Here is a 26387-nt window from a genome sequence, read left to right on the forward strand (position 1 = left end):
TAAACTTTAGTTCCAATTTGGCCTGGATTGTATTGCAGTTTTATTGTATTGTATTATAACAAGTAGTAAACTACATACTTTACAGCATCGAAATTTATTGGCAATTTGCCCAAGTCTGAAACATGAACGAGACGCAAAAATGCATAATACAAAAAGTTTGTTGAAGGTAACAAATTGACGTGCTTGCATATGAAACAGTGAAAGTGCATATTACCCCAAGCTTCGCTGTACTTAAATATGGCAACATGAGTTATTCGGCCTGATAAAGACTGATAATATCGAAACTCTCAAACAAAGATGTACCGAATGTTTCAAATATGCAAACGATATCGTTTTCTGATATACTACTCAGTTATTCTACGCTCTGTCATATCGCACTATTTCAGTCTCAGACACTGCCCCTTTTTGTGTGTCTAGGATAATTCAGGTAGAGGAAAATTAGAGTTTATCAGAAATATCGCCAAAAGAATATTTAAAAAGGAGAAACAGGTTTTTTGTTTTTTTTTGCAGAGTTTTTGTGAAACACAAGAAGCTAAACTGTGAGACTTATTAGTGAAAAAACATTTTTTTCATGCCATCTACGTCGAGAATAAGCTACAATTATTAAATTTATGAATTTAAGAATGTAGAACAACGACCGTTGCTAAAACCTACTAAAGTTACAATCAGTCCTTCAAATCTTTAAATACATGTTACATGTGGATTCGACTCTTTCAAAACGCTTTTCTTGGGATACATGTTACTGCATTAATCGTTTTCTTGCTTGATTTTATTTTTGTTCCACATATCGTTCAGTTGCATAATGGTTTACTCATGAACTACTGGAGTACTTTTTACACACACTGCTTTCCATTGTGTTGCCCTATAACCTTGCCGATCAATGCATATATATGAAGAATGTGCATAGTTGGTTTATTATTTGAATGAACAATCCTTTGATAGGTTCTAAAGAAGACGAAAATTATACGAGCAGAGTATTTTTTTACGTTTTAATTAATCAACTGTGTTTATCTAACATACCTCCCTGCTAAACTTACGTTCGTTTTAGGTTGATTTAAACCAATTTCAAATAAAAATCTTTATACCACTTATCTTGTCACTGTTGCACTGCTTCAAATTAATTCTTTTCGCTGCTATTAGATATTTTTTTCCTTTAGTTCCATATTCTCTTTCTATATTAGTTTCATGCTATTTGTGTTTCATTATTTTAACATTGTCATTTAATTAACTCCCTAATTGTTGAATATCGACACCTTCGCGAATGTGTGTCCATTTTGGGAGATCACCTTAGTTGTTGGGCAGTGGCACGGTTATTTGTACGTACGACTGTGGGAAGTAACCAGTTCTTCCATTCAAACTGCCTTCAAACCAATTCTCGTCGACACGCTGAATCAATGTTATGACATCGTTTTCCTGTAATGACAATAAAATGATCAACATCAGAAATCGGAAAGATTGTTCGTATGTAGGAAGGAACACCAAAAGGAAAATGTTTGAAAATGATTTTGGCGAGACAATTTACCTTGAAGCCCAATTCTCCTGGATTTTCTGGCTCAAAGTCATACAGTGCCGTGCAACATGGTTGCGTTTGCTTTGCTGGCATCGGTGTTCTTGCAGGAGATCGCATTGGCGAGGGTAATGGCGATGCTAAACGGTACAAATAAAATATAAATAACGTTTCTATTAAATTACTCTTTAGAAATATACGTTTAAATCCTATTATTACTAAAGAATTATCAACATTAACTGTACACCATTTCTTATTAACATCGACTAACATCACACCTTTAACATTTTAGTTCTTCGAAACATCCACCATCTAGTTTGATTACAGAATACTTACACTAATTAGAAAAAGGTAAGACTATGTGGAATATGGGAACAAAACTAGTAAGCCATTACTTCCGAAAGTAGAATAAAAGCAACATTTTGTGGTTGGAAAAAGGTGGGAGTAGATTAGTTCAGTCCCACCCGAAACACAAAGCAGGTTAAACCAATTTTATGATATTGATGCAATGCGACTTAAAAATTCCTATTATATGAAAAAATATACAACTGAACAAACACAATCTAATAAAAATATGAGAAATTAAAAAAATTAAAAAAAATAATTTTTCAGGCACACATACATACTGTTGAATCTGAATGCAAATCATGCCACACTCTGGATGCAATAAGTTACAAGCCACACTCTTAAGAACAAAACAGAAAACAATCATAGGCATAGACTTGAATAACTTCTTTCCGAATAAGCTTATATGTGCAACGTAACCATCTCATCTGGAACATGCTATAAAAAATATGTATGAATGTAACATGAGAAAAGGCAAGTCAGGCACATGGCTCGAACTTCTGGATTCTTAATCTACTCTATATCTCTAGTCCTCACTCAAAAAGCATCACAAGAGGTAGTTATGAATACTCAAACCACCCTTTTAAACCATGTGATGAGTTCCGCACATATCTTATTCCGGGAAATAGCTTAATTACTATTTTATAAAGAATGGTATATACATGATACTTTCTGCTGCCAAAAACTAGTTAAAACTAAAATAAGAATATAAGTGTGGCCTGAAGGTTATGTGAAAAAAATGCTACACAATTGCATTTCGTATGTACAGTTTGCCAAAGAACTTAATGTTTTTAAACTATTTAATAGTGAACCTTTTTAAGTACTTCAATCTTAAAAGTGGCAATAAAACATCTAACAATGCGCTATCAAAGTACTGCATGTAGAAACGTGCTTAGTGCGTTTAGTTTGTCAATTCATTTGAAATCGTAAAACATTCAAAAGTATGAATAAACACTAAAACATAAATAACAACGATCACACTTTAAATCGAAAAGTTTATGTTGGATTTTATTTTTTAAATGTTGTGATTAAATAGCAAGCTAATTTTGCCAAGATTTTGATTGGAATGAGTTTTTTTTCTTTTACCATTCGTAGAACGCGCCTGCGATTGACCGTTACCCAAAAGTTCCAGATGTGTCGGTTTATTGACCGGCGAACTGAGATGTGATGACGAACCGCCTAGCAATAAGTAGGTAATACAAATAGCAAGAGACATTGATATAAACGAATAACAAACATTTCATAATATTGCCAGTTTGAGAGAGAGAGAGAGAGAGAGAGAGAGAGAGAGAGAGAGAGAGAGAGAGAGAGAGAGAGAGAGAGAGAGAGAGAGAGAGAGAGAGAGAGAGAGAGAGAGAGAGAGAGAGAGAGATAGAGATATGGAGAGTGATAAGAGCATCGTAATTAAAAGAACGTATTTAAACAATCATTCAGAGAAATACACAAATTATACATTTCCTCTTACTGGCTTTATCCGACTTTTATATATATATTATATATTTAAAATTAAAAGTATCTTTCAAACATAGTGCCAAAAACGGGTTTTCAGCATTCAGAAAGACGATTCATATCACTTGATATAACAGTTTAAAACATGTTAAATAAGAGAAAATACAAGACATAATTGATGAAACACTGTTAGTTACATAAAAAGTGAAGGTTATAAAGATTTTGTGAAAATTAACTCGCGATCGTTTAATGTCCTCGAGTGTATGTACATGTATTAAACGTTGTAGAGATTAAAAATCAAAACGTTATTTAATTTAAGGCATTCTCATATTTAACGATGAAAGCGCATAGCTTAAATCAATCACTGATTTCAATCATAAAAATCAAGAAAGAAAATTTAGAATGATTATTGTAAAGTTTTCAGGAAAAACCAATGTATTCCAAAAAGTAACCCAATATTGAGAGTATAAATAAGTTCATACAGCATTCAGTCGGAATTACCAATTTTGGTTGAAAAATGTGTAATTTTTTCTTGGTTCAAAACGGAGGGAAATCTTTGTTCAATGGAGCAATTTTTATAGCACATCCAGGAGGGTAGAACTTCCCGAGCTTTGTAATAAAGATTTTACAGCTGGGCTCACCAAACAGTATTTTCTTCCCGCCATGGATAAAATGAGAAGGATCTACTTTTTATCGCCATTCATAATTTGATACAAAAAAAAATCCCTTTTTTTGAAACGCTCAAGAACGTTCTCCATCTTTTGCAACCAGAATTCTAGCCGTAAACCATGTAAACACAAGAGTTTAATAACTTTAGGGCACATGCTTTTAATAAGGCACATGCAAATGCTTGCAAAAAGAGCACAGCCACCGTATTTTTCAATGTTTTTTTAAATAAAATTGACAAAGTCTCCAGTCTTCACTAACAAAAATGTTATTTTCTAAGCATAAAGAAACAGAACCTTTCACGCTTTAGTGAAAGGCAGTGTTCAAAATGAGACTTACTGGATTAACCCCTTTACAGTTTTGCCCGAGCCCGACTCGGGCAAGCGAATGGAATTTGTACTGCTGCGCCCGAACCTGGCTCGGGCAGTTTTTTGTCGCACGTTTTGTTTCTACTTTCGTTGCGTGTCGTTTATTTCGAGTGCAGTGGCTTCGAAAAAAAAGTTCTTATGGGTTTTAAATCTTTTATTCATACATTTGACACTAATCGATGCAATTGAGCCAAAGTTTTGCTTATTATCGACAAATTATTGCTGATAATAATCACAAATAATGCATATGCAACTGAACATAATTTAATAAAACTCAAAAAATTTGTTGGAAAATATAATTTTTTCTTCGCTTCTAGATCAATTTTTTGAGCCATTTTCTCAACTTGACAGGACTGTGAAGGGGTTAATCAATCCCTGAACACACTAGTGCCGACATCAGATAACGAAACCACGCAAACTTATTTATACTCTTTTTATAATACCACACACAAATTCTAACGAAAAGGACGAATGTTGGTGTACATGAAACAAGCTTAAACATCTACATAAATGTTATGTTGTATTAAATTTTGTAGCCAATTCCCATCACCAGCATGATCAGATTGTTGCAGTTTATTTGTCGATTAATACCTCAGTTTATCTAGTTAATACCTCAGAATTATCAATTATTAAAAGTGGATCGCAAAGATTTAGTTCGAGCACCGCATAGCCTGCTTACCTTTAAATAATCTTTATGATATTGTATGGGAACTGTTGATTCATGCAGGATGAGAAAAATGCTATGTAACCCATGTCATACAGACCCCAAAAAAAAACCCATTTTATACAGACTCAGATATGCTCCAATACAACCACACCTTATCTGTTTCTATTCTGTCTGTGTGTAATTCTGTTTGATAGAAGCCGATGGAAGTTAGCGCTGATTGCATCGTAGTCCGCATTGCACTGCCCATACTCGCATATGAGTCCCATTTGCAAAATCACCATTTTGAGAAAATAACGATTGAACATTTTTACATTAGAAATTGTTTTGTTGTTATTAGTGATACAAAATACATGATTGGTTGATCACAACTATTGTATTGTAACATAAACATTTCGCTGAGAATGGCATTTTATATAAAATACACGTTTTTAATATTAAAATGGTGAAAACAAACTATATGGGACACGATGTGCGGGTACTTTCGAAGGCGAAAGCAAAAGTACTCGCATCTCAGTCCCATCCTGTAGCATACTTTGTTTACCTTGCTCGTCAAAACGTGATGTTCGGGTTTTCATTCCATACGGATATTTGCACTTCAACAGTATATAATTCGTTAAAAACACTTGAATTACAACCATTTGTTGATTATTTTAATTACTTTATATTACAAAATTGTTGAAGTTTCAATAACTAGGACTTTTCTTTAATTGAAGCTAAGTATTATTATATGGGACTGTTATGTGGGTACTTTCAATATAGCACGCAGTCAATTGGGTATTTTTTTTTACATTAGCATGCACAAAATGGCCACTTTGAGATTTTTTTTTGAAAATATATTGAAAATGAACATTAGTCATGGGGCTAACTCAAAAGTGATGAAAAGTCAAATCGGACTGATATTCGAGTATGGGCAGTGCATGTCTTGTTGATTTTCTAAAGACCACCACCGAGCTTTTTCCAAACGATTATAAGCACATAAACCCCAAGGTAGAAATTTTTCATTGTATTTGGAACAAATCACATCAAGCCTTATAAATTATAAATTGTGAAGATGGGAACCGATCCATCTATTCATAGAAACAAAAATGCATAATATAACTTAGTAAAATAAATTATAATGAAACAAAAAATATCACCTGACCAAGGATCACTGTAGTTGTTGTTAGCAAACATTATGGTGCTATGATTTGCGGTACTGTACACGGTACTGTTACTGGTTTTATGACTAAACCGATTATTTTCGCTGCTAGTAGTTGTGGTAGACCTGGCTTTGCTAGTCCCACGAGTACTACCACCGTCTCCAACAGCTCCAACGGTTGGTTGGTCCCATGCATTTAACCAGCTGTCCACGGATGACCCGCTAGAAGGTGGAAGCATATCTAAACCAGCGGGAGATCCAGTGACAACGTGAGCAGCGCCACTACCACTTTCGCCACTACCACCACCGCGAATGCTGCCTACGTCTTTGTAGCCATAAGCAAATCCACTGCTACCGCTGACGGTTCCACCGCTTCGCGTTGACGCTAAGCTCTGCTGGGATCCGTACAGTCTATTTCGGTTAAAATTACTGTTGTTGTTGTTGGTTTGATTGGCAAGGTGGTTTTTGTTATTGGACAGATTTTGCTGGGAACTGTACATGTGATGATGGGAATTGTTCAACCTGTTGGGATTAAATAAATGTGGCCCACCGTTCATTCCATCCTGCGATCCAAGAATTTCGATGTTTAGGTCAGCAAGCGTCTTGGGGACGAATTCAGATTTTGGCCTTGCTGCAGCTTCCTCGCGTCTGAGTGAAAGTAAAATAATGATAATCAGAATTACAAACATAAAATAATGTGTCCAGACTTACTTTTCGTTTAATGTTTCCACTAACACTTTCAGTATTTCAGAACACTGCGAATGATAATCCAGCATACCCTCGGCAAATGTTACCAACTGTGAGACTTGCTCGACCTATCAGGGCATATTCAAATAAGCAGATATAAATTATTAATCAGATAATAGTCTTTGGAATGTTTGGAAGGTACATGAAAATGTTAAGAGGAATACTTACATCATTCTCGAGCAAGTTGTACATTCCAACCTGTGCGAGCTGTAGCGATTCAGCAAACTTCTCTTCTGCGCTCCTGATTTCATCATCTGTAATTTGAGATCCTATCGATTAGTATATTTGAAAGCATCGTTTTCAGATGATAAACAAATAAACGTGAAGATCATCCAATAGATGACAATACGATGTATGCAAAAACATTATTCAATCGATACAAAAAAAGGAAAAAGAGGAACGAATACAACCAGCCAGTGTCCAAAATACCAAAAAAGCAGATGAGACGGAGGTTCCGGAAATCAGAAACGATGGTGGTGCAAGGGTGGTGCAGGAACATTCAGTCAAATGCCACGTAACGTAACAATCAGAATAGGAAAAATTGAAAATAAAAAAGCATTAACAAAAAATTTAAATATTATTTTCACGCTATAACTAATATTTAATAAATAAATAAATAAATAAATAAATAAATAAATAAATAAAACACTTTATATTGAGTATTTCAAAACGATAAAAAATGAACTAAGAGCTACTAAATCTAATTTAAATGCTATCTTTACAATTAATTTACGATTTGTCTCATAGATGTATAACTATAAATTGTATAACTATAAACTTACCCTTGGCTTGGCGTCGTTTCTTACAATCGAAATCAAGACGTCTTCCTTGGAGTTTTTTGCGATGATGCTGTTTATTCATTGGAGCAATATATAAAATGAACAAAACAATATTTTATTAGAAAACAAAACACACGAAGCTGCTTTTAGATCAACAGATTAATTTTTATATCCTATCGCTAATTATGAACTATTAACACGTCTATGAATACACAAGTTAAATGCGCTGTGTTCTTTCATTGCCAAATAACATATAATAAAATATAACTAACTAGCTCGACGCACTGGCGATGCTCGGTAAAGAAGGGATTGAGAAAAGAATTATGGTTTTTACTCTTTACTTGATAGTTATGCTTTAATTTAGTAGTTGCAATTGCATATATAAACCCTGTTGTATAGCTTTCGTGGATATACCTTGACATATGTGAACATGCTTGTTTTTTTTTGTGTTCTTGTAAATTGTGTTTTCAATTCAAAATTTAAAAATTGTTTTTTTCAAAATTTAGATGATTTTATCAAAAAATAATGTTCAAACAAATCCTCAACAACATCTGTAGTTCGCAAACTTAATGTGCGGAAAGTTTCAGAATCCACGGTACAGTATTGGTCGAGTTTTTAGTGTAAACAAAACTCCATACGAGAAAAAGCTAAAATATAGAATAGATATAGAGACTGGTTTGCACATAATCACATTTTTGAAACATCTTGAATTTGCTTATTATTTAAAAAAATAAAAATTTACTTTTTATTGCGCATGTAATGGGAATATGAGGTACAAGTAAGACACTTGTATTCACAGTGAAACTTTGCCCATAATCTCTGAGGTACCCTCTCGGCGACAAGGGTTCTATCCCAACTGAGACATACTACCTACGACTGAGCATCCATGTACATAAAGCTGATAAGGCCATTTATGAGTAGACATGACCTAAAAAGGTCGTTCTGTCAAAGACGAAGAAATCAAATGGTTTAGAATTGTGGTTTCCAAACAGTTTCTGCACCTCAACCGATGAGTGGTGTTGGTCTGGGATTCATAGGCTAAGATGTCACATCTAGGTTTTCCGTTATCATGCTTATAACATGGACCCGACCCACCAACCGAGCCTGATAGTATTGTTTAGCCGAACGACACTGAGATGTAAAATATTTGTTTATGTTAGTACAACACATCCGCATCAAAATTTATGTTTTATTTTTTGTTACCCAATGTAGACAAAAACAAATGAAAAATGTCATCCCACAAGTGCGCCGCATTAACAACGCTGCTAAGGAATGGAAGAGACTTTTTCTTCTTGGCGTAACGACCTCTTGGTCATGCCTGCCCGTTAAGGGCTTACGAGACTTGTTTCCCTGTTGTACGTGGATAGTCAGTCCTCTCGTACAGGGGAGGGTCCGGTCTCGGTTGGGATTCGAGAACCCACGCCGTCGAGTTGGTGAGCCTCAGCGCTCATGGGCCGATTTTCAGACCGGCGCTACCGCTCGGCTGTCGCGGACCCCGATCGATGAGACTGTTTCCATCAATTTTTACTAAATTTATCAAGCTAGATAATTTTTTTAAATTTATTAAGCTAGCTCGTAAAGCAAAGAAAGTCGCTGTAGTTTGTTTGAAAGCAAAGTCCGCTGCAAAAAATGCTAAATTGATTACTTGATTGGTGTTGAAATGTATTCAAGTTGATCATTGAATACTGTTGAATAAAGCTGTTGAATTTAATTAACTACATCCATTTTGTTTTAAGTGCGCCAAATAAGAAACACTTTGCGCCAAATAAGGCACATTGCAAAAACCATGCACCAAGTTAGGAACATGATGTGTCACACAAAGAGTTTCTGAAACTTGATGAAATATTAATTTTTTAGTTTCTTACCTATTTTACTTATATTCTATGGAAGTAGTTAGGCTATGGCTATGGCAAAAAATAGTATGATTTGACCGAACATTGATTTTGTTATTCAACTTTTTATGCACAATTTGCTTAACTGCGCCAAGTATGCATCAACGGTACTAATGTTATTCTATTTTCTTTATTCTAACCCTAGTAACATCCAACAACACATTCTTACCATCACTTCCTTAAGGTCCTTTGTTTGCAAATGATGGAGCGGTTCGAGGAAGTTTTGTTTGATGTTATCATCAAGCGAATACTTCACATCAGCCATCTGCTTAAGCGAATCTCCCATTTCTACAAGCGCCGATGCTGCATAGGTTGGAAAACAGGCGATTACAGTGACGTCGCGTTGGATAGTTGGGTATTATTTGTAGCATAAATCAGCAAACGATGCAGTGAGCCGCCCGTAAAGAACATTAGATCCACAGCAATGTTGCAGGGAGGATTAAAATTGCGTAGAAATAAAAAAACTGTATTAGTTGGTTTATTAAATTGTAGGATATAAGTTTTTTTTAATAAAAATTATCAATGGAATAGTTTTTATCAGTGGTACCAGGTAAACACAATTGTTTATCTATATAGTATTTAAAGTAAATACATGAACATAGAGTGTAGCGAAGAAAAGAGCGAAAAAGACTTAATTGTATGAATCGAATAGAAGCCATGTAACCAAAATGCGTGGTGGAACGAACATATTATCGTATAATTTTTCCGGTTTTACGATAAAATTCTATGTTAACTACTGCTAATATTGAAGAGAAAACGATTGTGAAAATAGCATAAACCTGTTCTTGTTTCACGAAGTCTAACTTAAAAAACGAGCTGCATATATGTTTCCTGATGCCAAGAAATAAAAACATAATGATTTATTATTTTTAATATGCATGTTTTAAACGAGTCGTTCGAGTGATAAATTATTTCACAAAAAAATAACACATCAATATCAATGAATTGTTGAGCGCTTTGGAATGCATTTGTTATGTTGAACAAAATTACTGATTCATATGTTTGAAGTATAAATACAATCTAAGCTAAGGAAGTGTGGAAAAGGTAACGATTGCAAGCAATGCAGGTTAAGATCGATTTTAAAACAAAATATGTTATGCCTTTTTTTATTGAACTGTAATGTGGGCATACAAATGGCAATAGAAAATAAGATTTGGAAAATTAAAGAATATTATTCCTTGGTATTACCACATTCGTCTGTCGTTAGGTATATCAGTGTATTTATTGAATGAATATTGCAGTAATCAAAATTCGATTCGTTGTCCGAATGCATTTAGCTAACAATAACAGTAAAAAGAACTATTCAATTGCATATAACATCACTGAAATATATGTGATGATCATAGTATTGAAAATATCAAACAAAATAAAAAAAAATCATCTAACATTAGTCATCTTTAAAAAATAGGTAGTGCAATAAATATATTCATCAAATAAGTGTGTACTTACCGAATATGCTATCCTCACCGAGCTTTTTACCGTATGTCAGCATGCAGTCCGCCAATATACCTTCTGGTTGTGGATAAGTATTACTTTTAGCCTGACCTGATAGTTTAGAAATACCTTTGACCGCTGCCATCTTCGCTCTTGCTGTCGGGTTAGGTTGTAGGTACTCTTTGGTCTTGGCTTGCAACTCTTCCACTAACTCGACGGTGACATCCGTTTTCTGCAGTGAGTAAAAGATTGATTAAGGATACAGGGCTTTTATCACGCTAGAAATGTTTATTACAACTTACTCGCTCCATCTCCATAAAATCCAAATCCAGCTTGGTGCCTTCTGCACCTCCCATCTTTTCTGTAACATACTGAAAAGTAACGTTTCAAAACAGCGAGGTAGCTTGAGAACATGAGTATAAGACACAATGAACTAAAGCACTAAGACTCGAGAATGTTTTTCATGCATAACAATTTAACAAAAAAAAACGAATGTTATATTGCTTTAAAAGAATCTGAGTTTCAATGCTCATTCAAACTAATCCTCACGCCTTTGATTTGCCCCAATAGTACATTTGACCCCAATTGTGCATCATTTATAAGTAATAAGAAACTATTGCATCAGCAATAATTAATTGATATTGAGTACATGTATTCACTAAATATTTAAAAAGAATGGACTATGGATTACAAAGACACTGTCTAACTGTAATAATAAACATAAATTAAGTAAAAATAATAAAAACAGAAACTTCAAATTTATCGGACACACACATTACCTGATTTGCTTTATTGATTTGCTTTTTAAGGCCCGCAAATGCCATGTTGTCGCCTTTGGAGAAAATGGTGAAAGCTTTAAAATTTCCCGGGGTTCACAAAAAAATATTCCTCCTCTTTAAATCTTCACGCTAACCACACGCGCTGCAAATGCTTCACTATTTGAACACCACTTTTTATGTAGATTTTTCTATTCTTTTCCGAAATTAAAAGGCGTTCACTAGTAAAGGTTGATATTCAATCAATTTCACTAACACTTCCCGGAAAGTGCAATCTGATGTTTAATATTAACACTTTGTAACCTGATGGAATAAAATGTTTGTGAATCTAGAACACAGTCCAACATTTGTTTAAATTGAAGCAGAGTTAAATAGGTAGTACAGCACGGTTTAGCTAAAAACAATATGCACAATTCATTTCGTAGTATTCGTAGGTATCCGTTTAAAAATAGGCAGCAAATAGGTGTTGGCCCAGGATCCAGCAACATGAAAGAAAGTATAAAGAAGAAATGTCAAGTCACGGATCAGTATGAATCGGAGCAGATAGTGTTGTTCTTTTGTTTAAAATATATTTATAATGTAAGATTTGAAGCTAATTATGTAAAGGATCTTTTCCTTATAATCAGTTGGTGCTTGAATTTTCCCATGAACCCGCTATAAACTCCCCTTAATATAAATATATCTTTATCGAAAATATACCCACAGCAAACTATTTGTGCTGCGTTTGATGGTGTTGGAATGGAAAACGTAACTTTTCCTAAAACAAGAGGGTTTTTATAGAACATATAGCTTTCACTCAGGCAAGAAAGACAATTTTCTAAACTGATTTTAATCCTTGTATCACATCGATGAAATTCGCAAAACCTAAAAGTTCACTTTAGATTGGAGGAGTTGAATTTATAGTTTATAGAAGTTGCAGAAAATACAAGTGCACTCGACTCGCGACTGGACTGTGTTCTCTTCTAGACTGTAAATGGAGAAGCTTCGTTGCTCACTACTATCTAAAAAGTATGCGCTCCACTGGGACTAGAAGACGAAAAGCTTCGTTATAAACAGGAAAACGTAGGATGAAAAGCTTTTTTGAGAGCTAGGAGTAATACTAACTCTTATAACAAAAACCTTTGTCCCTTTTCCTTTAACGCCTAAATTTTATGTTTCTTTTCTCTTTCTCTATCCGTCAATCCTTTCTCTCTCCTTCTCATTTTCGAACATTCGTTTTTCCTTACTCTCACTAACTCTCTTTCGATTTCTTTGACGACCTCTTCTCATCATGGCCAAATCGCACTTAAAAAAAGGCAACATTATTTTTATTTTTTTAAAATTATTACAATAACTACTCTCATACCGTTTATATTTTTTTGAAGAATAAATAACAGGGTCTTTAGAAAATATTTGCACCGAATTGCCTGCTATAAAAACTCAATCTCAAGACAAATGCACATTGGTTTGATACGAAACTGGTAGGCAAAACCACCAACAGGTTATAAAACTTATACCTAAGAATATAACATAATGCACATAAAACTTTTTGGGAGCATCCTAAAACACATTTTTTTTCACCATGTCACGTGATACTTTATTTTCATCTAGTATCTGCTTCAAGTGTATTAAATTATTCATTCACGCACTAGCTGAACAACGACACAGAAGAGACAAAAAATCTATGAAGAAATAATCAGTTATGGAAAACGATGGCTATTGGAAATACACAGCTAAAACAAGCGGTTTTACAAACCCAGTTTAATTTACGTTATCTAGATGCTGTTTGATGATTTGCAGAGTATTTGCTTTACGATTAACTTCAACTGGACGACGAAACACGATTGACAAGCATTTGGAATATGCTACACCATCATCCGTTTCGTCATTCAATAGCGGCACGCCTGCGCGTTTGTATCTTGAGTTGTAAAGCATGGAAAATTAGGCCAAACAGCATTCCCCTATCGTATAATGCAGCAAGAACTCTTTATAGTAAATGTTGTTGGTAAACGCTCACTGAATAACGAAAATCACAAGTTTTATTCTTTCATGCGTCTTTTTGCGCGACGCCTTTTCCATTTTAGTATATGCAACAGTATACTTCCAATACTATTCCAACGACAATCTGTAAAACTGATTGGAACAACTTCCTTTCAATCCCGACTAGGAGAGTTTTATCAGCCATGTCTCGGAGGCGTGCTGGTATTGGTAGTTTGTATGATATGTATACTCGCAGCTTGGACCGAGTCCTGACCCTGACACAGAACAGTGAACGAGTTTCTTCAGGCTTTAAAATGGCCAATTGTTTGCAAGTATCCTGATCTACGTTACTAGCAGGTTTCAATCCGTACCTTGTTTAACCATCAATTTGATATTTTCCTCACTTATCTGCGTTAATTACCGTGTTTTGTCGCGTTTTTTATCTTTTAGTGCTTTATTGCTACATTACATATTATAATATTTTTAAAACTATGTCAATGCTTACGCCAAAATGGCTTTGCCTTGGATGGATGTAATTGTACAAGATGATACCAGAAGTCACATCGTCCGCATCTCAGATGGCTCTTGCACTTTTGGAAGTGTAAGCATACCATTAGCACAACCCATTAGTATAAGGTAAAGGACTTGAGTGTTTCCACCCACCTTCAACAGACTCCATGGGACGTTAGCCATGGTCATTCTCATAAGTGCTCGAGATTTCTTATTTTACCTTGGCTATTCTATTATATGTTGTATTAGGTGAAGGTGGATGGAAAACTATCAAGTTCCTTTGCTACCACCAAGGGACTGCGCCATATGGAGGTGGAAACTACGGGGATGATCTTCTGTAAGTCAATCTAGACCCTGGCATACGCTGATGATATTGATATTATTGCTAGAAGATTATCCTATGTAGCAGAAGCATACCAAAGGATCGAGCAAGCGGCGAATCGGTCTGCAGATTAACGAGGGAAAAAAACCAATGGTGGCACCACCATCATCTCGCATTAAACATTAGTAAAACACACTACATGGTGATGTCGAGGAGGGAGTGGATCGGCCAGCTTTCTATTGCCATCGACACGGAACCAATTGACCGAGTCTCCCAGGTTAAATATTTGGGAGTCATTATTGACGACGGACTTACATTCAGTGCACATATTGATGGGCTCATCGTTAAAGTGGCAACGAAGTGTGGTGTGATAAGTAGACTGGGGAACAACCTAAATTTTTTTGGGAAAGTTATTATCTCACTACATTTTAAGCAATTATATCATCACATCTAATTTTTGTCCATCAATATTGTCCCTCGGCAATCGTACGCAGCTCAAAAGATTGCAAAAAGTGCAAAATTGGGCGTGATTTGCATTCCCTCTCCTAGTGCTGCGATCACGAGCGAGCGCTGCGAGTGAAACTTGACAGCTCGATCGTAGTTGTTTTGGGTTTTAGTGCGAACACAGTGATAAATTTTCAGTGAAATAACTTGACGAAATTGCACGTGAAAACGTTATGTTTTCATACCAAATATGAAAAGAACGCATGTAGGCGACGACATCATTTGGAAGTGGTGAAATAATAAAGAACATCTTTCTTGAACAAACATGATTTGTGGGATGCGATGGCGTACGCTAAGGATTGTGAAAGATTGTAATATGATGCATACCCACTGAAAGTCTAGAATGTTTTGTAACAATAAATGATCGTTTTTTTTGCGCATACGCGCGCATCTTTACGTTATTCTGTACTTTATATGTGAAGCTTATAGTTTATCACCTACTAGGCGTCTCCATCATGCCATATGCAGCATCATGTGTGGTAAGAAATATATGAAATTCTCATTCAATGAAATATAGATCGATGATCGTATCGTAAAAATGTGAAGCAGGGTAAGTGGTTGAACATCACGTAAAAGGGGAAAGACAAGCCAAGTCAATGGCAAAGAATGAAATTTGGTTGGTTTGCTTTGAATGTATTAGGTCGCTTTTTCTTGTTCTACAGCTCACAAACCGATCTTTTTATACCCCAAATTCCTCGGAATAATGTGCCCTACACTAAAATTTTGTTCTGTTTGTACCCTTACCTATAAAAGTTGAAGTTAATTTTCAAGAGTTGGTGAATCACACTGCGTGTAGATTAATTGAAAAGCAAAAGGCAGAAATCTTGCGGCACCTTTCATCTTCTTTGTGTGATTCACTAAGCGTCGTATTATTGCGCTCGTGGGGCATTGACGGATCTAGTGGAGACAGCATTTACAATCAACTGTTTCATGGCTCCGGAAAAAATACTGCATCAGACAGTGATTTACTAGTATCGGCATTAACGCCTATCCGGCATTCGTTCATTAGTTCATCATCTGGATAAACTTGATGCCCCAAAGTGTTAGGTTTCGCAGGCCAATTGTAATCGAGTTTGAGAAAGAGAGAGCAAGTTATATGGCGGTAAACTATTCATTTTATACGAGTTTAATTGATGGAAAATTTTTGGCACCGACACTCTGACTATGCAAACATGTTGTTTGTGGTGCAAAACCAACAGAAATGAGCACTTAGAAAATGGATTTATTTCAAATCCTGAGAATTTATCTTATGGAATATCTCCACTTGAATTTAAAAAATCGAAGGTTACTAAAAATTATAAAAACATATACAATGATCGAAAAAAATATATTGGAACAGATGTACAAGGAATTTGGTGTTAAAGTAGATGAACCAAGGCAAGTTGGTGGAAATAGTACGACAGGGAATGTTTGTCGTTGGGCTTTTTCAAACATAGAAAAACTGAGCGATATTTTGCAAATAGAAACACAACTTATAGAAAGGTTTCGAAATATTTTAATAGCTATCAACTGTTCACAGCCTTTAAATCCAAAAACTGTTAGTCTACATCGCAAAGATACATACATCATTACAATTGGCACAAAATGCCTTCTACTGTCCATAAAGTTCTTGCGCGAGTAGTTGAAATCATTGTAAATGCCCCAGCTCCATTGGGATCTTAACAGAGGAAGCAACAGAAGGTAGAAATAAAATATAAAGAAGGGATAGAAGAGAACATGCCCGTAAAATGTTACGAGAATTCAATATTAAAGACATTTTTATGAGAGCATTACAATCATGCGATTCATACATTTCAACAATATCTCTGGCTAAATCGTTGAAAAATAAGAAAAAATCCCATACCCAGACGCAGTAAAAACATTTTTCGTAGATTACAGCTCCTTAAATAGTAACAATCCCTTGCCAATTCAAAACCAAGAAGATGATGGTACAAGTTCAGAATATTCAAATAGTAGCTCTTCGTTAGGCGACGTTATGTCCGCGTTAGATGCTTTGAATATCAATTATTTTCTAGATGACAATGTTTTGAATGATAGTTTGTAGTAAATCTAGTTTGTTTTATATTAAACTAAAAAAAATCTTTGAGCTAATATAAAAAGAAAGATTGAAAAAATAATGCACCCATAGAAAATTCCAAAAATATGTGGTTTTTGCAGCGCCACCTGGCGGGATTGTCCAGAAACATCATAATTTCGTGTAATATAATAGTATTACACGATATTACAATGAAAAAATTGCAAAACATTTGATTCCGAATTTTATCCCGGCAATTTGCTCTTTTCGCTCCATAGTGCGCCGGTCTGAATTGTAGTTCGGAACCCTGTAGCGGGCAATGTGAGGCGGGCAAAACATACAGAGCGGGGAAAGGAGAGGAATAGCGACAAAAAGGGATACCTAGCGCCCGAGAGTTTGATCCGAGGAGAACGCGATAAGCGATAAGGACTGATAAGCCAGTTACGAACAATCATTAGCGAATAAAAGACTGGTTTTTTTAACCTCTGTTCACCAATTTGGACTTGTTAAAATTCGGTTTTAGTTCTAAAATATTTCGTTCGCAACTCACGTTGAGTAGCCTCAACAATACTAATATTCAAACTCCTGAGGGACTTGTTACCGGGGTACTTTGGAGAAAGAGTAGTTAGGGGTTTTGACGTTCACCGGTACAACACTCGTAGGGCTCATGATCCCAGGATGTCGAACTTTTCTACAGTATTTGCCAGGAATTCACTATTTTGTAAAGGAATGGTACAATGGCAATGGTACAACGGCATTCCAAGAGAGAATGACGAGGCTGCAAACGTTCGCGAATTCAAGCGCCTGTGTGCCGTGTACGTTAAGCAGGTTGTTAAGTAGAACCCAGTAGCATGTGAAATGTCTTGTACCTGTGTATCGTCAAAACTTAATATTTGTAAGCACTGCACTTGTCATCACGATCTCACAGATGATGATGATGAGATTTTTGTTTTGCAAATTTAAATGTAAATAAAAAAATAAATGGAACACCATACCTTTGAGACGCGCGAGCGTAAAAGTGGAAATTTGAAGTTGATCTTTCTGTAGGAACTATATTATTCGCTCTTGTGCAATCACGTGGCAGGCGCCTCGAATTCATCCATTGATGATTTTTTCGACGCGACCAACTGTTTCACGGATAAGGTTTGCTTAATTTGCAAATCCTGGAAAGTGGTAACTCACCTCCATATGTTGAACAAGGGAGATACCGGCTACACGAATAGGAGAGAATATATTTAGGCCGTGCACTCCGGAGAGTGGTTCCACGATTTCTATCTTTTGGAAGTTATGCTAACCGCTGTACGCAAGGAAAAGAGAGCTGACTGGTCTATTTCGTGAATGGTAACTTTGATCCCACCACTTCCTGATTTGCTTAGTTTATAATAAATATCTTATGATAACTCCGCCATTCTCAAACCTGTGTTGGGATAAGAGGTGGGACTCATCATCACCAGCATCCATCAGCGGCCCTGCCAATAACTGCCGATAGCCTACGCGAGAGTGACGTACAAGTAGGTAAACGCACTTTTGAAACCATCCAAAATTTCACCTATGTGGAGTCAAAGGTCAGCACCGACATCAACATTGAAGATGACATTCGCTCTAGGGTGCTGGCAGCCAACCGGTCATATTCTTCTTCTTGGCGTAACGACCTCTTGGTCATGCCTGCCACATGAAGGGTGTCCAAGACTTTTTCCCTTTGAGTTAGCCCCATGACTAATGTTCATTTTCAATATACTACTGTGTCCAAAAAGTAAGGTGACTTTGGTGCTCAAACTGAGCGCGTCAAAGGTATTGGTGGATTGTTATTTTTTTATTGTTGCTATATGTGTTTTTGATTTTTACAGCAAATTTCATGTAAAAATATTCATCAGGATAGGAGATATGATTTGTTTTGTAGCCTACTACACGTATGACCCTCGTTTGGCTAGTTTTTTGGTCCTGGCTTATTCGTGGCACGGTATTTATTCGATTGATTGATTGTTTTACAGTCTGGAGCATAGTTACAAGTCTCGTCTACAGTAATAATGCACTTCGTCTTGTCAATTTAGTCGGATAGCGCTGTTTCACCCACTTCAACGCAACACCTTTTTCAAAAAAATTCAACGATTTTGGTACCAGTCGAGTTCCAGGCCCAAAACCTCCTCTAAAATGGTATTTACTGATACTTTCGATATTTCAATATCATCGGTGAAGTCTCTAATCATCAATCGACGATTATTTAACATTGATTCCTTAAAATTTTGAACGTGAGCTTTGTCGAATGACGAATCGTTGAGGATGATGTGTGATGTGGACATTTTGGCCATTGTGGCCATGGCGGCCATTTTGGAATTCACTAAACATTTACTGACATTACTGCATCGCCAAAAGCTATTTCAACGAATCCGCAGCTAAAAATTAGATACGCATACAAAATTTTAAGTAAATTCTTTGCTCCCCAAATGTGCCCAGGGTCGGGTCAACGAGGGTCATACGTGTAGTAGGCCACAAAAAAAATCATATCTCCTATCCTGATGAATATTTTTACATGAAATTTGCTGAAGAAGTCAAAAACACATATTTCAACAATTCAAAAATAACAATCCGCCAATACCTTGGACGCGCACAGTTTGCGTACCAAAGTCACCTTACTTTTTGGACTCAGTAGTATTTTCCAAAAAAAATCTCAAAGTGGCCATTTAGTGCTAATGTGAAAAAAATACCCAATTGACTGCGTCCCATATTGAAAGTACCCGCATAACAGTCCCAAATATGATTCTTTTGCTTAAATTTAAGAAAGGTCCTAGTTATTGAAACTGCAACAATTGTGTAATATAAAGTAATTAAAATAATCAACAAATGGTTGTAATTCAAGTGTTTTTAACGAATTATACACTGTTGAAGTGCAAATATCCGAATGGAATGAAAACCCGAACATCGACGTTTTGACGAGCAAGGTAAACAAAGTATGCTATAGGATGGGACTGATATGCGAGTACTTTTGCTTTCGCCTTCGAAAGTACCTGCATATCGTGTCCCATCTAGTTTATTTTCACCATTTTAATATTAAAAACGTAAATTTTATATAAATTGTCATTCTCTGCGAAATGTTTATGTTACAATACAATAGTTGTGATCAACCAATTATGTATTTTGTATCACTAATAACAACAAAACAATTTCTAATGTAAAAATGTTCAATGTTATTTTCTCAAAATGGTGATTTTGCAAATGGGACTCATATGCGAGTATGGGCAGTATACCGGACATACATAGTCACATAGGCTGGCGTCAATGCTTTTCCGCGTCAGGTTTTGACAGGCGAAAATGTATGGGATTTGCAAGCTGTCGCACGGTTTTATCGTACGATAAAATCAAAATCGTTTGATGGATGCATCCGATTTTATCTGTCACCAAAGTTGGATTTTATAAACTCGGAGTCGTGGTTTTTATCTAAGAAAAATAATAAAATTCATTTAATCTTCTTAGAATTTGAAAAATTACAGAAATATTGGCGGACCTGATCTCCGATAAAATTTCGTGCGACAAAGCACTGACACCAGCCATATGCCTCCGAGACATGGATTTTGTCCAAATCTGAACCCTCTTAGCCGTGTTCGAGAGGAAGATGCTCAGGAGAATTTTTGGCCCCGTATGTGAGGAGGGACAATGAAGGAGCCGATATAATGCCGAGCTCTACGAGCTGTACGGAGACCTCACTGTCATGCAGCGAATTAGACTGTCCCCAAGGATAGAGGAGGCGTGGTAGGCATAAATTGAGGTAGAAGGATGGCGTAGACGAAGTTGCCAGTAAAGCCGGGATACGGAATTGGACCAGTGTAGCAAGCGATCTTGAGCAGTTTCGGATGGAGCTTCGTCAGGCCAAGACCGCTTAGCGGTTGTAGCGCCACATAAGTAAGTAAGTACTCTCCGTTACAACAGTGGTGAAAAATAATCATTTTCCGCAGCGCGCTAAAACACATTAGGGCTTATTACGATTCTCGAACAACTCTCTCATCACACGAAAACCGCCGACTCGAACGTTACTGGCCGTCCACACGACATCGTAGCGTTGCGATTTTGACATACCATCGTAGTGTCAACTATTTTTTATGGCCGTGGCTAAGGCCTCTCGACCATCATTTACACTACGACGGAGTGCCAAAATCGCTACGCTACGATGCCTAGTGGACGCTGCCTTAGAGCAAATTGCATTAAGGGCACGGTAAACGAAGCGTAATCGCTGGTCTCTCGTGTATCGTCGATATTCAGGCCAAGCGTCATCTTTGCTTTGTTTATGTTTTGCAATTTGGTAAAAATGGCAACATTTCTTGAAGCTACTGCTATTATTTTGTTGTTTATTGTTAAAAATACAAAAACTACGCTAAATAATCATATAAATTTGATAAATAATTACGATGAATGAACTATTGATTCGTTTGTTTACGTACTGACAAGATTACGCATGCGATTATAGGGTAGGTGAGCCAAAATTCTTTTTGACAGATGGACCAGCAGAATAACACGATTACGCTAGCGATTACGCTTCGTTTCCCGTCCCCTTTATGGTCACTTGTTCGAGTCGATGAAAGTTTCATCGATTTTTTTCCAATCGCAACTGTCTTTAAAGCGAATACCTTCGCATTATGAAAACGCCATATTTTACTTCAAGTATATTTTATGTATCGGAATTTACTATTGGAACTGCCGTGAGGTCTCTTCGATTGAACTTTTTGGCACTTTCCGTAGCACTAGACTTACGGATAAAAATTTGTCGAATTCGAGATCCCGTTCGAGAACCGTAATGCAATTTTTCCAAAATTGTTCGACAGATTACTTTGATCGACAAAAAAGTTCTCGAACGGGAGCCGAACGGAAACTCGAAGATGAGGCATAATGCAAATGTGACGTTCGAGTCGGAAATTCTCGAACGTTCGAGTCTCGTAAGGCCCTTTTATTTGACAAAATATATTTGTTCTGTTTGCTTTTGCAATTTATTGTCACGTTTGGGCTATTCAAAAAACATTCTCTTGATCTCATTAATTCAGGTTTTTGAAACATTGCTGATTGTCACAATTTACAGCTTCGTTTACCAACCTGTGTCTGTAATTTCATTGGGAAAGCTCTCATAGTTCATCAGATTATCTCATGTCCACCGACATCTGTCGGCGTGATGTGGATCAATGGTGAGTAAGACTTGTATTTTCATAGATTGGAAACGGTGAGCAGCAAGCGCAGTGAAGACATGCAATCATTTACTACAATCTGACGAAATCATACCACGTTTATTTAAATATATTTTGCTATTCAACACTATTGAGCTTCTTGTTAGTGAGTTAAGATAAGTAAAAGTGAATAATTACTACAGAAAACTGATCGGTAATTTCATTTAGAATGTTTTAGTAGTTCGTCAGCTTTGTTTTCCTGCACTATTATTTATATAATTCCCTATAAAAATAAAAGTGTAAATCATGATTGTTAAGTTAAAAACACACTGATATTCAGTATCCTATTGGAGGCCAAATCAACCTATATTACGATTTGGCCCGCAAACCTATTTTGGAAGGTAATGCGGCCCGTGAGGTCAACTGAGTTTGACATCATTGCCTTATACCGTTACATCGAGCTAAGCTGGGAACGCAACGCAGCGATATCTGTCGGGAAATGTGCGGAATGCTCGACCACATTAAAACACTTTTTAAGTCAATACATACATACAATATAAAACAAAAACAAGAAGCAACTTTATCTTTTTCGTTATCCGAGTTAAAACCAAGACTTCGAAGAAATCACAAAACATAGATAAGATAAATACTTTCAAGTTTTTCCTAATAGAGCATGCTCATGCACGGGTAAAATTGTAGAGAAAATGTTCGTAGTTTTTTTATTATTTCAATAGTAATTCGAAAAACATCTTCTATCTTCTTCTTGGCGTAACGACCTTGTTGGTCATGCCTGCCCGTTAAGGGCTTACGAGATTTGTTTCCCTGTTGTACGTGGATAGTCAGTCCTCTCGTACAGGGGAGGGTCCGGTCTCGGTTGGCATTCGAACCCACGCCGTCGAGGTGGTGAGCCTCGGAGCTCATGGGCCGATTTTCTAACCGGCGCTACCGCTCGGCTGTCGCGGACCCCCGCGACATCTTCTATCTTCTATACCATAAATTCTGCAGTATCTCTCTCCGAATAGAATTACAATGACAAAATAAAAGGGTGGGGTGGGGGGAGGGGGGACCAACGGACTCGAGATTTGAGCCCACGCCCCTTTGGCGTGGTGTTTCTTCGCGCTACTGCCTACATGAGCACCTCCCGTTTAACACAGTTCAACTACTGGAAAACCACTTACCACTAGTGTTGGGTCGTGTGCTACTGTGCTACCCAACACACACAGCACAGTAAAGTGTGGCAACACACACGACACAGAAAAAAATTGTGGTAGCACAGTAAAGTTTTACCAAATAATACAGTCATAACGTTATACCAATAATTTGTATTAACCGTACTTTGGTTCCTTGGTGTACCAATTCCATAACTAACATAAGATAGGAATAAGTTTTCCAGTCTTTGGAATTTTGAACATCGTTATTACATAATCCAAACATTATTATTTGTATAAAAAAACTGCCACCATACGGAAAAAGGCTACAATTGAAGCGCGATAGGCACAAACATACATGAAATAAAAACGAAAAGAATCTAAAATTCCAAAAACAGGATTTTCGAATAGATCAGCTTTTAACAATTAATAATTTTTTATGAGGAACACATTTCAAACACTGGCTTTAATTGCTTATGGATTATATTATACACCTTATCCGTGTTGTTCCTTAGAAACTGTGTACTAATTTTGTATTGTTCATCTCTGGGATACTTTTGCATCCTTTTGTGATGTTTTTACGCGCAGAGTTACAACACTCTGTACACACTTTTTGAATCGAACATTTTGACCACACTGACCATTTTGAATCTTAAAGGTGTTGCTGAATAAATAGAGACGTTGTATGACTGTATGACACTTTACTGTGCTACCACAAATGCACAACACAGTAAATTGTGTGTGGTACCACAGTATGGCACATTGAAAAGTGTTACTTGACCCAACACTAGTTACCACTAATCTTTTGCGAAAAGAGAACTTAATCAATCCTCATGCAATATCTAATAATTCTGAACAGTGGAGTTTAACACGTTAAGCACTACGTCGGTCCCGTGGGGCCGACAGTGTTCTCTCTCGTAAGCCGACGTCGGTCTGCTCGGACCGACAGAGCCCGTTAGGTAGGCCGGTGTTTCTACGAATTGCTGGCAGAAAGGAAAGCAGTGCAATTTGCGCATAGTGCTTAACGTGTTAAATAATTTATACTTGACTCGTTTAACACAAGTGTCATCGGATTTTTAATTTCAGTAGGTCGTTTATTATCTGGTATTGGATTAACTGGCAGGCTGACTAATCGTGGATCTAAAACTTCGCAACCGTATTGTATCGATTGACTATTTTTCGATCCAAATAAGTTTTTTTGGATGTAATCGGCACATCTTAAACACAAATTACTGGCTTACTAAAATGAAATATTACGTCCTCCACTAACTTGGCATTATCAAACTAACACGTTGAGTGCCATGTCACCCAAAATTGGATGGCAGCAGAAATCATCACCCCTAAATAAATGAAAATACAACATAAAAATTCTAGTAATATTTAATATCAATTTTTTAAGAAGCTAAGTTTTTGCTTAGCCTTCAAAAATCGTTGGTTTAATAAATGTTTTAAGCAAATTTTATTAAAAAAGATTGTACTAATAAAGTGTGCTAAAAACACTTGGCAGTCGACGTGTTATTATCCAAATTTTATAGTTATGAATTCACTGTAACTGGCCGTCCACACGGCATCGTAGCGTCGATTTTGACACTCCATCGTAGTGTCAACTTTTTTTTATGGCCGTGGCTAAGGCCTCTCGACCAACATTTACACTACGACGGAGTGTCATAATCGCTACGCTACGATGCCGTGTGGACGCTGCCTAACATGACGAGGTCAATATGAAATGATACATCCTTACTAGTTCCGTTTACTGTGCTTTAGTATTGCAATTTTCACCAAACATACTGACATTTCACTCTCGCTCCAAATCGCACCGTAAAGCAATAGTATTGACCTTGAAAAAGTGAACGTGTGTGCGTGAAGAAGACTGTCAGTTGAGTTGGACCGACAAAACTTCAAGAATTCTTGAAATACAACTACCGTCTCAATGAATAACGAAAACCAACATGAAACTATATTAGTATAGTATCTTTAATAACGGGCAAAACCTTCAAGATAAAGCCCACTCTAAAAATCTATGTAGTTACCAATCAAAACTCGTTGTAGAAATCGGCTAAACTATAAATCAATGTGATCGCTGCCACCACTCCTTTTCATTTAGTTCCAAAGGCCATGTCCCAAATTGCAAAACATTGTCGATCGATATTCTTATCCGGAGCGTCAGCTTGTCAGCGTGTGGCGACAAAAATAACAGTGTAAAAGAGGGTGTATTAATTTCCCAGATTATCATTAGTTGTATTTCTGCTGCGTCGACCACGATCTTTTGATATTTAAAAAAACAAAGAAAAGCCATATAAAACATGAGTAACACAACCTTAAATTAGGCTGAATTCATATTCACTTGTGATTCTGTTCTGTTCGAAGAATTTCAAAGAAAGCTGTATTTCGGTACTTACGGTTTCCACAAAGATTTTCGTTTCAATTTCAACGCAGGAGGTAAATCTTCTTAGCAGGGAATAAAGTTTATCCAGAATAGGATTGGTGTTCCAATTTTAAGTTACGCGACTGGCACCACCCATTTAGTCTAGCAAACAGACTAAAAATTACACTGAATAATCGCTTATGACCGGGAAGATAACAGCACACAAATCAAGCAAAGTACGGAGCAGAAACACGTAAGCATATGTCGAAAAGACGACTTTAAGACCTTTTGCACAGCAACATAAACAGCACGCACTAGTTAATATTAATTGTAATTTTAACCAATAAAGCTTAAGCTTTACAATGAAGACACACAATTGGAACGCTGGGGTATACTTCCTGCGAACACCAATATTAGATCAAGAGACGCGTTGTTTTCCTTAACGAACGAAACTGTTTTTCCTAGCTGTGAGACCAATGCCAATTTGTAGATCAAAGCATACTGTGACCTACAGGGATACATTTACGTGGTAAACTCAAAACGAAGAGATTTTGACAATCAATGATGCCGGATATCACGGTGCCAAGCAAGGTGTATAAAATAGAAGGTGAAGTCGTCCAGTGTTAAATGACATTTCATGACTTGACATT

General features: G+C 36.5%; 1 protein-coding gene across 6 annotated transcripts; it reads right to left on the reverse strand.

Moving 5' to 3' along the window:
• On the reverse strand, positions 1 to 26219 carry LOC131262528 (endophilin-A). Of its 6 annotated transcripts, XM_058264557.1 has the most exons (13): positions 25772 to 26219; positions 11772 to 12096; positions 11295 to 11363; positions 11122 to 11224; positions 11008 to 11070; positions 9728 to 9861; positions 7670 to 7736; positions 7056 to 7156; positions 6852 to 6955; positions 6139 to 6788; positions 2939 to 3031; positions 1523 to 1647; positions 1 to 1413 (listed from the first exon to the last, which is right to left on the reverse strand). In XM_058264557.1, exons 2-13 carry the CDS (start codon positions 11814 to 11816, stop codon positions 1288 to 1290), a joined length of 1680 nt encoding a protein of 559 aa, XP_058120540.1. In that variant the 5' UTR covers positions 11817 to 12096; positions 25772 to 26219; the 3' UTR covers positions 1 to 1287. The 6 variants fall into 6 exon arrangements, with proteins under 6 accessions (XP_058120540.1, XP_058120539.1, XP_058120542.1 ...); XM_058264556.1 differs by having other exon boundaries at positions 11008 to 11224; positions 11772 to 12071; XM_058264559.1 differs by having other exon boundaries at positions 6691 to 6788; positions 11008 to 11224.
• Between the last annotated feature and the right edge of the window lie 168 nt (positions 26220 to 26387).

Source organism: Anopheles coustani, chromosome 2 (genome assembly GCF_943734705.1).
Source record: "Anopheles coustani chromosome 2, idAnoCousDA_361_x.2, whole genome shotgun sequence".
Taxonomy (NCBI): Eukaryota; Metazoa; Arthropoda; class Insecta; order Diptera; family Culicidae; genus Anopheles; species Anopheles coustani.